Source organism: Papio anubis, chromosome 14, assembly GCF_008728515.1.
Source record: "Papio anubis isolate 15944 chromosome 14, Panubis1.0, whole genome shotgun sequence".
Taxonomy (NCBI): Eukaryota; Metazoa; Chordata; class Mammalia; order Primates; family Cercopithecidae; genus Papio; species Papio anubis.
The window spans coordinates 25,672,017-25,686,923 of NC_044989.1; the positions used below are offsets into that span (position 1 = coordinate 25,672,017).

The window sequence follows — 14,907 nt, forward strand, 5'->3', positions numbered from 1 at the left end:
TAGGCTCTCCTCAACTCACCTGTGTGGCCCTGGGCAAGTCCAGGCCTCAGTTTTCCAAAGCTCCTGCCAACTCTAAGACTGTGATATTTTGTGGGCTACACCTCTGGTGCAAGAATTCTGGTGTTGGCCGCCCTGATCTCTTGGCCGTTCTATCATCTGTGCCCCACACTGCTTTAGAACCAAGGATCTCACTGAGGGAAACTGGTCAGTTCCCAACAATGGAAACCTTCACCCCATCCCTCAGGCAGCCAAAGTGTGTTACTGCATTTTCCTCCCTTCTTAGCCTTTGTTGCCTCCCAGCTTTCAGGGATTTCTTAGCAAAATCAATGGCAGATTGACCAGGTAAGCAAACATTGGATTCCCTCCCTCCTAGGGAGGGCTCAATCTAACGGCCCTGCCTCTAATATCTTGCTTCTCTCAGGATGTCCCTAAAGGTTCCAGGCCCCTGATCCTTTCCTTGAGGAAACAGCTCAGCATAACTCTTGCTGGGCTCAAAGAAGTGAATTAAATATTAAATATGTAAGGCCAGAGCCCCTGCTGCAGTCACGCATTCCCAAAACAGACAATGGCATACAGCTCATCTGTCACTGTTTCAGTGGCTGTAGGCTGGGCCCCCCTGCTCCCCAGCCCACATTCCTGAGAAGGAATAAGAAATGACAATGTTTTGCTCTTCCCAGCAAGCTCATGGCTTCCTGTGTCCTTCCTTCAACCCCTAGTGTTGAAGGCTCCAGGGGCCTGGAAATGCCTGGAACATTGAGTTGTGGCATCCCAGCAATGAAATTTAATAGGTCTATGACTGGACAGGCAGGGGCCTCTGTAGTTAGCCCCATCAGGGCCTGGAAGGTCCTGGGGGGTAGGAAAGAGCTCAGGAAGGATGCTGAGGTTCTGACATCTCTCAGGCTCATGGGGAATTGGATATTAACTGTGATGAGGCCTCGGGGTGGGGGTCGGTTGGTTTACTGCTCAGATTAATATAGGCCATAGAATTGTCAGATAGGTAGAGCCTCAGAGATCACCCAGGCCAACGCTCTATTTTACAGAAAGGTAAACTGAGGCCTGAGAAAAGAGAGAAGCAACTTACAATGAGTCACTCGATGAGCTGTAAAATAGCTAGGCCAGTCTCTTGCTCTCTGGTATAGAGTTTGGTGCTTTTTCCACCCTACCTTCTGCATAACCCCCAAATCGCCTTCCTAATGATAGCAAGCAATGGCCACTGCACTGTAAGCCCCAGGGGACCATTTTCCCAGGGAGCAGAATCTGTTCACGGTCCCACTTTGCCCAGCTAAGCACTGAAACAGCATGAGGTCCATGGGTTCCAGCTCAGCTCTGCCACTTCATAGGATGAACCTTGGTCATGTCACTTCTCTGAGCTTTAATTCTTCACCTCTGAAATGGGGATTTCAGAACTGTGACCCTGGATGGCCAAAGGATCAAATGAGATCATGTATGGATCATATATGTGGAGCATTTTGTAAACTGAAGTACTAACCAAATGATATTATTAAAACGATGTGAGGTTTGAAGATGCTGCAGACGGAGGAAGTCTCAGGGGAGGAGGCTGTGAAGGAACGAGAATCCACATTCACGAGAGGCTGCCTGGCCATCCCACAGACCTGACTGATCCTGAGGCCACCGGCAGGAAATGACCACAGCAGGTCAGACCACCCCAAGCTCACTGGCTTGAGAGACCGCCTGTCCGCTTTGCTTCATGTGTGTGTGCACGCGCGTGTGTGTGTGTGTGCCTGTGCATGTGCCTGGCAGTCCGGTATCAGAGCAATTTGCCTGGCTGCTCTGGGGGCACATTTGGCAGGAGAGCAGTGTGTGGTGCTGAGGGAGGACCTCTGCTTCAGGCCAGGTCACAGACTCTCAAAGAAGAACCTCCCTGCCAGGATCCCCTGCAGGGACTTCTCAAGTGCCCGGCTCCTCTGGGGCCCTTACCTTGTACTTGGCCGCAAGCAGCTCTGTGGCCTGCTGTTCCCGCCGCAGGTCCTCCAGCATCTTCTCCTTCTCCTCCAGCAGCTTCTGCTTCTCCTCGCTCACCAGGCTGCGGTCATCCTGGATGGCTGCCTTCTCCTCCTCCAGCCGCTCCTTCTGTTCCTGCAGGTAATTCTCCATGTTCTTCTCCAAGGCTGACTCCAGGATGGGCTGGGGCGGGCGGTTGTTGTTGATGTTGTCATCCTCCTCTTCTGCCACCCAGGCCTCAATCACCGGGCCCTCAGGGTACCCAGGCGGGGCGGACACGGCCTTCTTCCTGCGGCTGCTCTTCCTCCGAGGCCGCTTCCCCAGCATCCCCCTCTTCTCCAGCTGGGCCTTCAGGCGGGCAATCTCCTCTTGGAATTCCCGCAGCAGCGTGTCCTTCGGGTCCTCATTCACCCGGGGCTTGTTCTTGATGTTCTTGGCTCGGTTGGCAAAGCGCAGGGTGGAGAGGCTCTCATCGTAGCTGTGAGAAGCTGGCCCCAGTGTGGCTACCATGATGGTCTTGGCATTTCCCCCTAGGGAGTCCTGGAGCAGCCGGGTCAGCTTGGAGTCCCGGTAGGGAATGTGGGTGCTCCTGTTGCCCGCCAGGGCAGCAATCACGTTGCCCAGGGCAGATAATGAGAGGTTGATTTTGGAGGCTTCCTTAGGCCTCTCTCCACCACCACTGCCACCACTGCCTCCACCGCCACCACTGCCACCCGAGGATGGTGTGGCTGCCCCTCCCGCTGTGTTGGGGCCTGCCTTGTTCTGCCTCTCACTGCCAGCCAGGTCCACGAGGTTGAGCTTGCCCACTCGGATGTGGTCCTGGCCATCAGAGCCACGCTCGCTGCACTCCACGGTGATGATAAAGATGGCATGGGAGCGGGAGCTGACCTCATTCATGTGGGTGCTGCCCACAGCCCGGGTCTGGTTCCCCAGGTTCATCACATGTTCAATCTCCTTGACATTCTTGGTGACGAAGGAGGAGAGGTCCTTGATGTAGACGCCCGTCTCAGGGTTCTCTTTCAGCTCTAGCCTCTTGCCCGGCTCCTTGGAGAGCAGGTCTCGAATCTCTTCCTGGTAGATCTCCAAATAGGAGGCCCGGACCAGGTACTGTTGGTTCTGGGAGCGGGAGATGTGGGTGAAGATGTGCTCAAAGGCGTTCGGGATGACCCCGCGCAGCTCGGGCTCCACCCAGGTCCCCTGCATGGTATAGGTCTTGCCAGTGCCCGTCTGGCCATAGGCAAACACCGTGCCATTGAAACCCTGGAGCACGGAGTCTATCAGGGGCCTCACGGTTTCATCATACAGGTCGGCCTGCTTGGAGCTGGCATCATACACAGCGTCAAAGGTGAAGGTCTTGGGCAGCTCCCCCGGAGCGGCGCGGGGGTTCCGCAGGGTCACCTGGCCCAGTTTCACGTCCATAGTAAGGATCTGCTCGTGACCAGCAGCCTCCTCCTTCCTGCTGAGGGGGCGGCACCGGGCCACCACCTTGAGGGCCTCGCTGGCCTTGGTCTTACTGGCCATCTTGCTGCTCTGACCTTCCTGCCCCCAGCCCCTCCGCAGCCTGGGCAGTCCTGCTGTCCTGCTCGCTAGGTCGGGATCAGCGGGGCCGGCCCAGTCCCCAGGCGCCGCTCTTCAATCCGCATGCAGCCTCCTAGGGTGGGGACGCTGGGAGGTGGCCCCAACGCTGCTGCAGTCCGGGCCTCCACCGCTCTCCGGTCCTCTCTGCACCGGCTGGGAGGTGAATTAGGCAGAATCGCCCAGCCGCCGCGGAAGGAGCGCCTGCCGAGCAGCGGTGCCCGGAGCCCGCCCCATGCCGGAGCAGAGGGAGCTGCTGCCGTAAACAGCTTCGGCAACAATGAGATAAAGGAAGAGGAAAATGGGATGGGGGTGGGCAGCGAGCTGTCTTCTCCTCCTTCCTCTAGGGATCCATAGCGTGGGCTGCCGGTCGTGGGCGGCCGGGGGTCCCAGGCCTCCCGAGGGCAGAGGCTCACCTGGAGTCCTCCCCGCAAGCTGGGGGATCATTCATTGCAGCCAGCGCGGCTGCTGCTGCCTCTGCCTCCGCCTTCCCCGCCGCCGCCACTGGAGAATGAGAGAGAAAAACAGAAGGGGATGGGGCGGAGCAGCGGCAGCAAGAGTGATGTTGCCGCCGCGCTGCGGCCCCAGCTAAGCCTCCCGGCTGGGGTGGGGCAGGGGGCGGGGCCGCGGGGCGGGAGGCGCGAGCCCGGCGCGGCCCGGGTGCTGGGCACAGGGGCGCATCGCCGTGTCTGCACCCCCGCCGACCGCTCTGGGATGACAGGCTCCGGTACCGACCCAGGTCCTGCGCCCACCAGTCGGGTGCAGCGCAGCCACCGCCCGTCGTCACCCCACCGAGCCCGAGCATGCCGGGAATTGTAGTCCCGCCTTTGTTAACCGGGTTTTGGCAGGTTGCTAATGCCTTTCCCGGTCCCCCAGTCCGGGAGGCGCCTCCCTCATCGGCATGCCACCCCTTGAGTGACTGCTGAGCTTGCACCACCCACGCCTGGTCCCTCCGAGCCATCATCCTCGGACACCCCCCTGCTCCTGCCTTTCTGCCTGCAAATGGGTGCGCGTCACCCCTCCCTGTCAGGGTGTCGCCAGGCCTCCTGGAACCGAACTCCTAAATGTTCCTTGACTCTGTCCTTTCCTCCCCCTGTCCCGGTCTACTTCTGGCCTTCCTCTTCTCTCTGCTGGAGCCGCCTTCCAGCTGATTCTCTGGCACCTCAGGTCCGCACAGGCACCCGGGGCCCCCTCGCTCCTCCTCCACTGCCTTCCTTGTGTGAAAGCCTCTCCATCTTCCGAGTTCGCAACCTCACCTCCACTACTCCTCTATAGAAAAATCTGTGTTCCAGACAGCCATTTCTTCAGTTATCCAGCGCCTGCTGAGTCCCAGGCCCCATTCTAGGGTCTGGGTTCTTCCTGTCCTCAAGGAGTGCACATTCCCGGAACCTGTTTTGTTTCTTTAACTTGCTTTGCTGTGCAGCATCTTTGTGCTTTTGCCCAGAGGCCTTATCACCCTTCGGCACTTAGTGCCCTGCCACTGGGGCAGTTCAAGCACCTCCTCCTCCACGAAGCCTTCCCTTAGCAATTTTTTTTTTTCCTATAGTGAAAGAGGCACAGAATTTACCTAAAACAAAACCTGGATTGAAGTTCCAGTTCTGATGGCCATCCAACGGAGTGGATATCACTCCCCTTGTTCCAGCCTTAGTTTCCTCGTTTACTTTTTTAAAAATTCGAGGCAGGAAAGAAATAATTAACAACTACTTCGTGGAGTGGTTGGGAGGCTCAAATGAAATAATGACTCATGAAGTACTGTACTATGAGAAGTCCTGCCCTGGCTTGGATTGCCTGACAGCTCCTGCTTCCTTGAGTATCCTGGATAGACCATGTCTGTGCTTTTAGTGTTCCTCTATGGGAGTCTTAATCTTTTGTTGTTGTTGTTGTTTTTCCTGTAGAATACACATCAAGTGTAGTTCCACAAGGCCAAGGACCAAGCCAGAGTCCTATCCATGGTCCACTCTGCAGAGGGCAGTTGAGTCCGTGAACTGAGCCCAAGCTGTCCTTACTCTCCATATAAGATCCAGATTGAGAGGTGCTGTTATCTGAAACCTGGAGACCCTTCTTTACAGAGATACCAGAAGAGTCTTTCCACAAAACATTTCCAAACATGTTATCCTCTAGAGGACCCAATTGTTTAGTGTTCCAACTCAACAAAATTTACCTCCTTAACTCTTCCCCATCCCAGGACTTGAGTGTGAGCTGGACTAGAGGCTTGAGACTTAGCTTGCCCACTTCTGAACTTCCCTGGCCTCCCTCCACCCTCTCCTTGATTAAGCTCCACTGCTTATGACTAACTTGGCTTTTGGACCCATTACCAGGTGAGGTTTTGGCTCTGTAGACTAACCCCTCTTGGCTCTCACAACATGATTTCTGGATGGAGCCTTTAGTTCTTCAGTTATTTTCTGGTTGCATTCGGTTTTGGGTTTTGAATACCCTTTCTCTGCTTAGGCTAATGCATCTGACACTGCGGCACTGGATAAAAGTGATCCTCACTCTGTTCTTCCCACTTGATGTCACCACCTGGCAGGGGACATACCCAGATCCTCTTGTGTGAGTGGGAGATTGAAATCCCATTGCTTATAAGATATGTGATCCTAGGCCGGACACGGTGGCTGACGCCTATAATCCCAGCACTTTGGGAGGCCAAGGCAGACAGATCATGAGGTCAAGAGATCGAGACCATCTTGGCCAACATCATGAAACCTCATCTCTACTAAAAATACAAAAATTAGCTGGGCGTGGTGGTGCATGCCTGTAGTCCCAACTACTCCGGAGGCTGAGACAGGACAACCGCTTGAACCCAGGAGGCCGAGACTGCAGTGAGGCGAGATGGCACCACTGCACTACAGCCTGGTGACAAAGCAAGACTCTGTCTCAAAAAAAAAAAAGATGGGCCGGGCGCGGTGACTCACGCCTATAATCCCAGCACTTTGGGAGGCTGAGGTGGGTAGATCATGAGGTCAAGAGATCGAGACCATCTTGGCCAATATAATGAAACCTCATCTCTACTAAAAATACAAAAATTAACTGGGCATGGTGGTTCATGCCTGTAATCCCAGCTACTCGGGAGGCTGAGACAGGAGAATGGCGTGAACCCAGGAGGCTGAACTTGCAGTGAGGCGAGATGGCGCCACTGCTCTCCAGCCTGGCAACAAAGCAAGACTCCATCTCAAAAAAAAAAAAAAAAAAAAAAGATGGGCTGGGCACGGTGGCTTACGCCTGTAATTCCAGCACTTTGGGAGGCTGAGGTGGGCAGATCACGAGGTCAGGAGATAGAGACCATCCTGGCTAACACAGTAAAACCCCATCTCTACTAAAAATACAAAAAAATTAGCTGGGTATGGTGACGTGCGCCTGTAGTCCCAGCTATTCGGGGGGCTGAGGCAGGAGAACGGCATGAACCCAGGAGGCGGAGCTTGCAGTGAGCCAAGATCGAGCCACTGCACTCCAGCCTGGGCGACAGAGCAAGACTCCGTCTCAAAAAAAAAAAAAAAAAAAAAAAAAAAAGATGTGTGATCCTGGGTAAATTATTTAACTTCTCTGAACAGCTATTTTTTCAGTGGAATGAGTGCTTACATTGGCCAGGTGTGGTGGCTCAAGCTGTAATCCCAGCTATTCAGGAGGCTGAGGTAGGAGCATCACTTAAGCCCACAAGTTCAGGGCTGCAGTGAGCGATGATTGTACCACTGCACTCTAGCCTAGGTAACAAAATGAGAACCTGTCTGTGAAAAAAAAAAGAATGCTTACCTTACACACCCGGATTAAGTGAGATAATGTATGCAAAAACTCCTACGACATAGGAAGCACTCCAGAAATAGCAGTTTTCTTTTCTTTTGTCCTTTGCATTCAAGGCTGTTCACTTCAGCGTCTCCATTTTCACCACTGTCTTCATTTTTCCTTCCTCTTACACACTCAAGTCTCCAGCCACTCTGATTAGCTTAAGTCCCCAAACACACCCCACTTTTTCGTGTCTCCTTGTCTTTGCTCATGCTGCTCCTCTGCCCGAAATGTCCTTTGTTTTTATTTCAATTAATTTATTTGAGAAGGGGTCTCACTCTGTCACTGAGGCTGCAGTGCAGTGGTATGATTATGGCTCACTACAGCTTCAAACTCCTGAGCTCAAGCGACCCTCAGCCCCCTAAATAGCTGGGACTGCAGGAGTATGCCACCACATCTGGGTAATTTAAAACAATATTTTTTTAGGCCGGGCACGGTGACTCACACCTGTAATCCCAGCACTATGGGAGGCCGAGGCAGGTGGGTCACGAAGTCAGGAGTTCAAGACCAGCCTGACCAACATAATGAAACCCTGTCTCTACTAAAAATACAAAAAATTAGCCAGGCGTGGTGGCACGTGCCTGTAATCCCAGCTACTTGGGAGGCTGATACAGGAGAACCCCTTGAACCCGGGAGGTGGAAGTTGCAGTGAGCCGAGATCGTGCCAGCCCGGGTGACAGTGCAAGACTCCATCTCAAAACAAAACAAAACAAAACAAACAATACTTTTAAAAATTAGCCAGGTCTCACTATGTTGCTGAGGTTGGCCTCAAATCCCTGGACTCAAGTGATTCTCCCACCGTGGTCTCCCAAAGTGCTGGGATTACAGACATGAGCCACTGCATTCAGTCTTCCTAACTTTGTCTATTTCTGTCTACATAGCCTCAGTTTCTACTCATTCCACTGCTCAATCTCATATGGCTGACCCAGTGCGGTGGTTCACACTGTAATCCCAGAACTTCGGGGGGCCGAGGTGGAAAGAGCATTTGAGGCCAGGTGTTCTAGACCAGCCCAATCTCAATTAAAAAAAACAAACTTAAATGGCTTCTCCTCCCACTACGCAACAGAGACCTCTCTTACCAAGGACATCAGTGAGTTCCAGTGCCACCCTCTAGTGTCATTATAGCTTATGGCTTCCATTATTGTCTGTATAGTTCCTAGATTTGTATCTCCAGTCCAGACCTCTCTTCTGAGTTCTAAACCTCTATATCCGACTCTGTAATGGCTGTCCAGGTACCTGAAATTCTACTTGTTCACACTGAACTCATTATTCTCCCCTCCAAAAATATTACCTAGCTCTGTAAATAGCACTTCCTTCACTCTCAAAGTGTCCACTGGAATATGAAATTCTGCCAACTCAACTTCCTGCATATTTCTCAGATTTATCCATGTATTTTCTACTTCCATAGTGGCTATCATGACTAAGCCATCATATTCTCTAGTCTGACCTCCCACAGTAGCCTCCAATCTGGCCTCTCTGAATGGGGAGATTCAGAGTATGCTCTTACCCCTATGTATTCATTATTTATTTATTTTGAGATGGAGTCTTGCTCTGTCGCCCAGGCTGGGGTGCAGTGGGTGATCTCGGCTGCAAGCTCTGCCTCCTGGGTTCATGCCATTCTCCTGCCTCAGCCTCCCGAGTAGCTGGGACTACAGGCGCCCACCACCACGCCTGGCTAATTTTTTTTTTTTTTTTTTGTATTTTTAGTAGAGACGGGGTCTCACCATGTTAGCCAGGATGATCTCGATCTTCTGTCCTCCTGATCCACCCACCTCAGCCTCCCAAAGTGCTGGGATTACAGGCGTGAGCCACCGCACCCAGCCACCCCTATGCATTCATTCTTTAGAATGTAATATTTTTGACCGGGCGCGGTGGCTCGCGCCTATAATCCCAACAACCTGGGAGGTTGAGGTGGGCGGATCACCTGAGGTCAGGAGTTCAAGACCAGCCTGGCTGATGTGGTGAAACCCCATCTCTACTAAAAATACAAAAATTAAGGCCGGGCGCGGTGGCTCACGCCTGTAATCCCAGCACTTTGGGAGGCCGAGGCGGGCGGATCACGAGGTCAGGAGATCGAGACCATCCTGGCTAACACGGTGAAACCCCGTCTCTACTAAAAATGCAAAAAATTAGCCGGGCGAGGCGGCGGGCGCCTGTAGTCCCAGCTACTCGGGAGGCTGAGACAGGAGAATGGCGTGAACCCGGGAGGCGGAGCTTGCAGTGAGCCGAGATCGCGCCACTGCACTCCAGCCTGGGCGACTAAGCGAGACTCTGTCTCAAAAAAAAAAAAAAAAAAAGAAAATACAAAAATTAACCTCGTCTCTATTAAAAATACAAAAATTAGCGCACGCCTATAATCCCAGCTACTCAGAAGGCTGAGGCAGGAGAATCACTTGAACCTGGGAGGTGGAGGTTGCAATGAGCTGAGATCGCGCCATTGTACTCCAGACTGGGTGACAAAAGTGAAATTCTGTCTCAAAAAACAAATAAACAAACAAACAAAAAAGAAAGTAATCTTTTAAAAACATCTATCTGGCCAGGCACAGTGGCTCATGCCTGTAATCCCAGAACTTTGGGAGGCCAAGGCAGAAAAATGGCTTGAGGCCAAGAGTTCAAGACCAACCTGGGCAATATAGTAAGACCCTATCTCTAAAAATATATACATTGTTTAATAGCTAGATGTGGTGGTGCATGCTTGTATTCCTAGCTACTTGGGAGGCTGAGGTGGGAGGACCCCTAGAGCCCAGGAATTCAGGGGTGCAGTGAACCATGATCACACCACTGCACTCCAGCCTGGGTGACAGAGCAACGCCCTGTCTCTAAAATAAATAAATAAATAAGTGTAAAAATCAGCCAGGCGCTATGGTTCATGCCTGTAATCCCAGCACTTTGGGAGACCAAGGCAGGTGGATCACCTGAGGTCAGGAGTTCAAGACCAGCATGGCCAACATGGTGAAACCCCATCTCTACTAAAAATGCAAAAAATTAGCCAGGTGTGGTGGCACAGGCCTATAATCTCAGCTACTTGGGAGGCTGAGGCAGGAAAATCGCTTGAACCCGGGAGGCAGACGTTGCAATGAGCCGGGATCACACCACTGCACTCCAGCCTGGGAGACAAAGCAAAACTCCGTCTCAAAAGGAAAGTAAAACTAAAAACACCTATCTGATCATGTCACCCCATGCTTAAAAAGCTTCCAGGCCAGGTGCGGTGGCTCACGCCTGTAATCCCAGCACTTTGGGAAGCCAAGGCTGGCGGATCACGAGGTCAGGAGATCAAGACCATCCTGGCCAACATGGTAAAACCCCATCTCTACTAAAAACACAAAAATTAGTTAGGCGTGGTGGTGCATTCCTGTAGTCTGAACTACTCGGGAGGCTGAGGCATGAGAATCACTTGAACCCGGGAGGCAGAGGTTGCAGTAAGCCGAGATCACGCCACTGCCCTCCAGCCTGGGTGACAGAGCAAGACTCCATCAAAAAAAAAAAAAAAGCTTCCAATGCTTCTCATTGATTTTTTTTTTTTTTTTTTTTGAGACATATATATAGTTACAATGACCTTCTTCAGCTCCCTTCCAACTTCCTGTCACAGGGCCTTTACACATTGTGTCTCTGCTTCTAGAATATTTATCCTCACCATCTCTGCCTAGATACCTCCTTTTCATCCTTCGGATTTCAGCTTGAATGTCCCTCCCTAAGGATACTTTTCTTGATTTACCAACCTAGGTTATGTCCCTCTGTAATAGGTTCTCAACCTTCCCTGTGCTTTCCTTCATAGAAATTAGTACAAATAGGCCGGGCGCAGTGGCTCATGCCTGTAATCCCAGCACTTTGGGAGGCCGAGGCGGGTGGATCACCTGAGGTCGGGAGTTCGAGACAAGCCTGACCAACCTGGAGAAACCCCATCTCTACTAAAAATACAAAATTAGCTGGGCCTGGTGGCACATGCCTGTAGTCCCAGCTACTAGGGAGGCTGAGGCAGGAGAATTGCTTGAACCTGGGAGGCAGAGGTTGCAGTGAGCCGAGATTGTGCCCCTGCACTCCAGCCTGGGCAATGGAGCAAGGCTCCATCTCAAAAAAAAAAAAAAAAAAAGTTATTTTTCCACAGGGGATTCCCGTTCCACCACCTTCTTCCAGTGTGGTCCCAGTGACAGCCACGGTAAGATTATACAAAGAAGACAGAGTTCACTGTTTGGTAACTCTGGGGTCTACAAATATTCAAATACAAGTAATTCAGATTTGGATGTACCCTACAAAAACCAAGTTCTGGCCGGGTGTAAGGGCTCACACCTGTAATCCTAGTACTTCGGGAGGCTGAGGCAAAAGGATCCCTTGAGCCCAGGAGTTTGAGACCAGCCTGGGCAACAGAGGGAGACCCTGTCTCTTAAAAACAAAAACAAAACCAAAAAAACCAGCCAGGCGCGGTGGCTCATGCCTGTAATCCCAGCACTTCAGGAGGCTGAGGTGGGTGGCGAATCACCTGAGGTCAGGAGTTCAAGACCACCCTGGCCAACATGGCGAAACCCCATCTCTACCAACATGGCGAAACCCTGTCTCTACTAAAAATACAAAAATTAGCCGGGCATAGTGGCGCGAGCCTGTAATCCCAGCTACTCAGGAGGCTGAGGCAGGAGAATCACTTGAACCCAGGAGGTGGAGGTTGCAGTGAGCCAAGATTGAGCCACTGCACTCCAGCCTGGGCGACATCTCAAAAACAAAACCAAAAACAAACAAAAAAAACAAACCAAGTTTGGCCAGCAGAGGGAGACATGACTATGTGACAAAATTACTGGATAACCTCCAATTTCTGGGCTATCAATCATTATGCAATTACCTAACTATATGAGTTATTACCTAACTATAGGAGTCTACCAAATGCGTCCAAGATTGATTTCTCATTGCGCCTCTTTCACCTGCAGCTTCCTGTCTACAATCTCTGCTGTAATTTCTGGTGAACAGGATTTGTCAACCTAAATAAAGAAATAATAGAAAAATCTGAAAATTAAGACTCTGGATATTATAAAAAGAACAGTTCATAGTTGTTCACCTTTACTGCGAACCTCATGGGTGGGTCACAGATGTTTTATCCAATCTTCACATTCACTTACCTGGTAGTGGCTGCACTGCAACTTGAGCCTAATTCCTCCCACTTGAAAGCCAGTGTTTTTCCCACCACCCTGTCCTAAGCCCTGAGGCTCAGCCCTCAATCCACCCCTACCTGGTCTAACTCCACCTTCCTCTTTCAACACGCCCTGCCTCCTCAGTAAAGACCTGCGTCCTCCAGATCTAGGGGCCTCTTCCTTTCCTTACCTTCTGTGGCAATGTGTATGATGGGCAATTACCTTCTGCTTTTTTAAATGGTGCTATCCATCCATCTACGAATATACCCTGTCTCCCCACCTTGATTTCTTCTAATTTGCTATAAGTAAGTTTCTTATTCCAAAAGTAATTTAAGAACATTTTAAAAAGAGTTTTGACCAAACTATATATAGAATTGTCTCAATTTTGTTTTAAAGCATCATACATGTTGTTGATTCCTCTTTCTCTTACCCTAAATGCAATTCATCAACAAATCCTATTCCGGTTCTACTTAGAAAATCTGTTGATCCTGATTCCAAAACTCTCCATGCTACCACCACTACCCTCTTAGTCCACGCCACCTACATCTCTCACCTGGAGGCTGCAATAGTATTTTAACAGGAACCCCTGGTTCCACCCTTATCCTCCTACTCTCCCTCTGCGACAGAACAGCCAGAGTCTTCCTTCGGAACTACACATCAAATCATCCTACCTCCTCTCCATCCTCCAATGACATCTCATCACTCTCAGAATGACAACCAGGCTGGGCACACTGGCTCACGCCTGTAATCACAGAACTTTGGGAGGCTGAGGTGGGCGGATCACCTGAGGTTAGGAGTTCAAGACCAGCTTGGCCAACATGGCAAAACCCCATCTCTATTACAAATACAAAAAATTAGCCAGGCATGGTGGTGCACACCTATAATCCCAGCTACTTGGGAGGCTGAGGCAGGAGAATCACTTGAACCTGGGAGACGGAGGTTACAGTGAGCCGAGATCATGCCACTGCACTCCAGCCTGGGCAATAGAGAGAGACTCCATCTCAAAAAAAAAAAAAAAAAAGAATGAAATCCAAAGTCCTTGTTGGGGCACATATACCGTACTCGATCAAGCTCCTGGCACTTCTCCTGTGTCATGTGTTCCTATTCCCCCCTCCCCTCACTCTGATCCAACAACACTGGCCTCCTTGTTCCTCAGTCCTGCCAAGCACCTTCCAGCTTAAGGGCCTGCGCACTCGCTCTTTCCTCTGCCTGCAAGCTGTCTCTCCCAGCGCCTCACCCGGCTTCCCTCCCTCCTGTCATTCTCTTGTATTTGCAAATGTCATCTCCTCAGAGAAGCTTTTTTGTCCATGCTTCCTAAAATACTTCTTTGTCACTCCCTATATTCTTACTCTGTTTTGTTTTTCTTCACAGCACTTATCACAATATGACATTCTAGATATTTCTTTATCTGTTTATGCTTTCTTCTTCCCATTAATGTGCAATGAGATAATTTCTCCCAGTGCCTAGAAATATGCCTGGTTCAGGCTGGGCACAGTGGCTCACGCCTGTAATCCCAGCACTTTGGGAGGCTGAGGCAGGCAGATCATGAGGACAAGAGATCGAGACCATCCTGGCCAACATGGTGAAATCCCGTCTCTACTAAAAATACAAAACTTAGCTGGGCGTGTTGGCGTGCGCCCGTAGTCCCAGCTATTCGGGAGGCTGAGGCAGGAGAATTGCTTGAACCTGGGAAGCAGAGGTTGCAGTGAGTCGAGACGTGGCTCCATTGCACTCCAGCCTGGGTGACAGAGCGAAACTCCATCTCGGAAAAAAGAAAAGAAAAAAGAAAAGAAATATGCCTGATTCATGATAAGCCCCCAGGAGATATTTGCTTAATGAATAAATGGTGAATTAAGCTGTTAATAGTTTTCACAACCATCTTTTTTTCTTTTCATTTTTTTTTTGTTTTTTGTTTGTTTGTTTGTTTGTTTTTGAGACAGGGTCTCACTCTGTCACCTAGACTAGAGTGCAGTGGTACAACTACGCCTCACTGCAGCCTCGACCTCCTGGGCTCAGGTGATCCCCCCACCTCAGCCTCCCAAGTAGCTTGGACTACAGTGCCACTGCACTTGGCTGATTTTTTTTATTTTTTGTAGAGATGAGGTTTCACTATGTTGCTCAGGCTGATCTCAAACTCTTGGACTCAAGCAATTTGCCGTCCTTGGCCTCTCAAACTGTTGGGATTACAGGTATGAACAACCGTGCCCAGCCATAACCATCATTTTGAATAGTTGCTTAACTTAATGTATTTTTTTTTTTTTTTGAGACGTAGTTTCGCTCTTGTTGCCCAGGCTGGAGTGCGATGGCGCGCTCTCGGCTCACCACAACCTCCGCCTCCCGGGTTCAAGCGATTCTCCTGCCTCAGCCACTCTAGTAGCTAGGATTACAGGTAGGTGCCACCACGCCTGGCTAATTTTGTATTTTTAGTAGAGATGGGGCTTCTCCGTGTTGGTCAGGCTGGTCTCGAACTCCTGTC

The 14,907-nt window shown here is 50.8% G+C and overlaps 1 protein-coding gene across 1 annotated transcript in view; it reads right to left on the bottom strand.

Annotated features, from left to right (window-relative positions):
* KIF3C (kinesin family member 3C) overlaps positions 1-4,307 on the bottom strand; it is a 56,780-nt gene extending 52,473 nt beyond the window's left edge. Inside the window, exon 1 of the mRNA XM_003908364.5 lies at positions 1,939-4,307. Coding sequence (XP_003908413.1) covers positions 1,939-3,483 — 1,545 coding nt within the window. The 5' untranslated portion in view covers positions 3,484-4,307. The remainder of the gene's footprint in view (positions 1-1,938) is intronic.
* Positions 4,308-14,907: the final 10,600 nt, after the last annotated feature.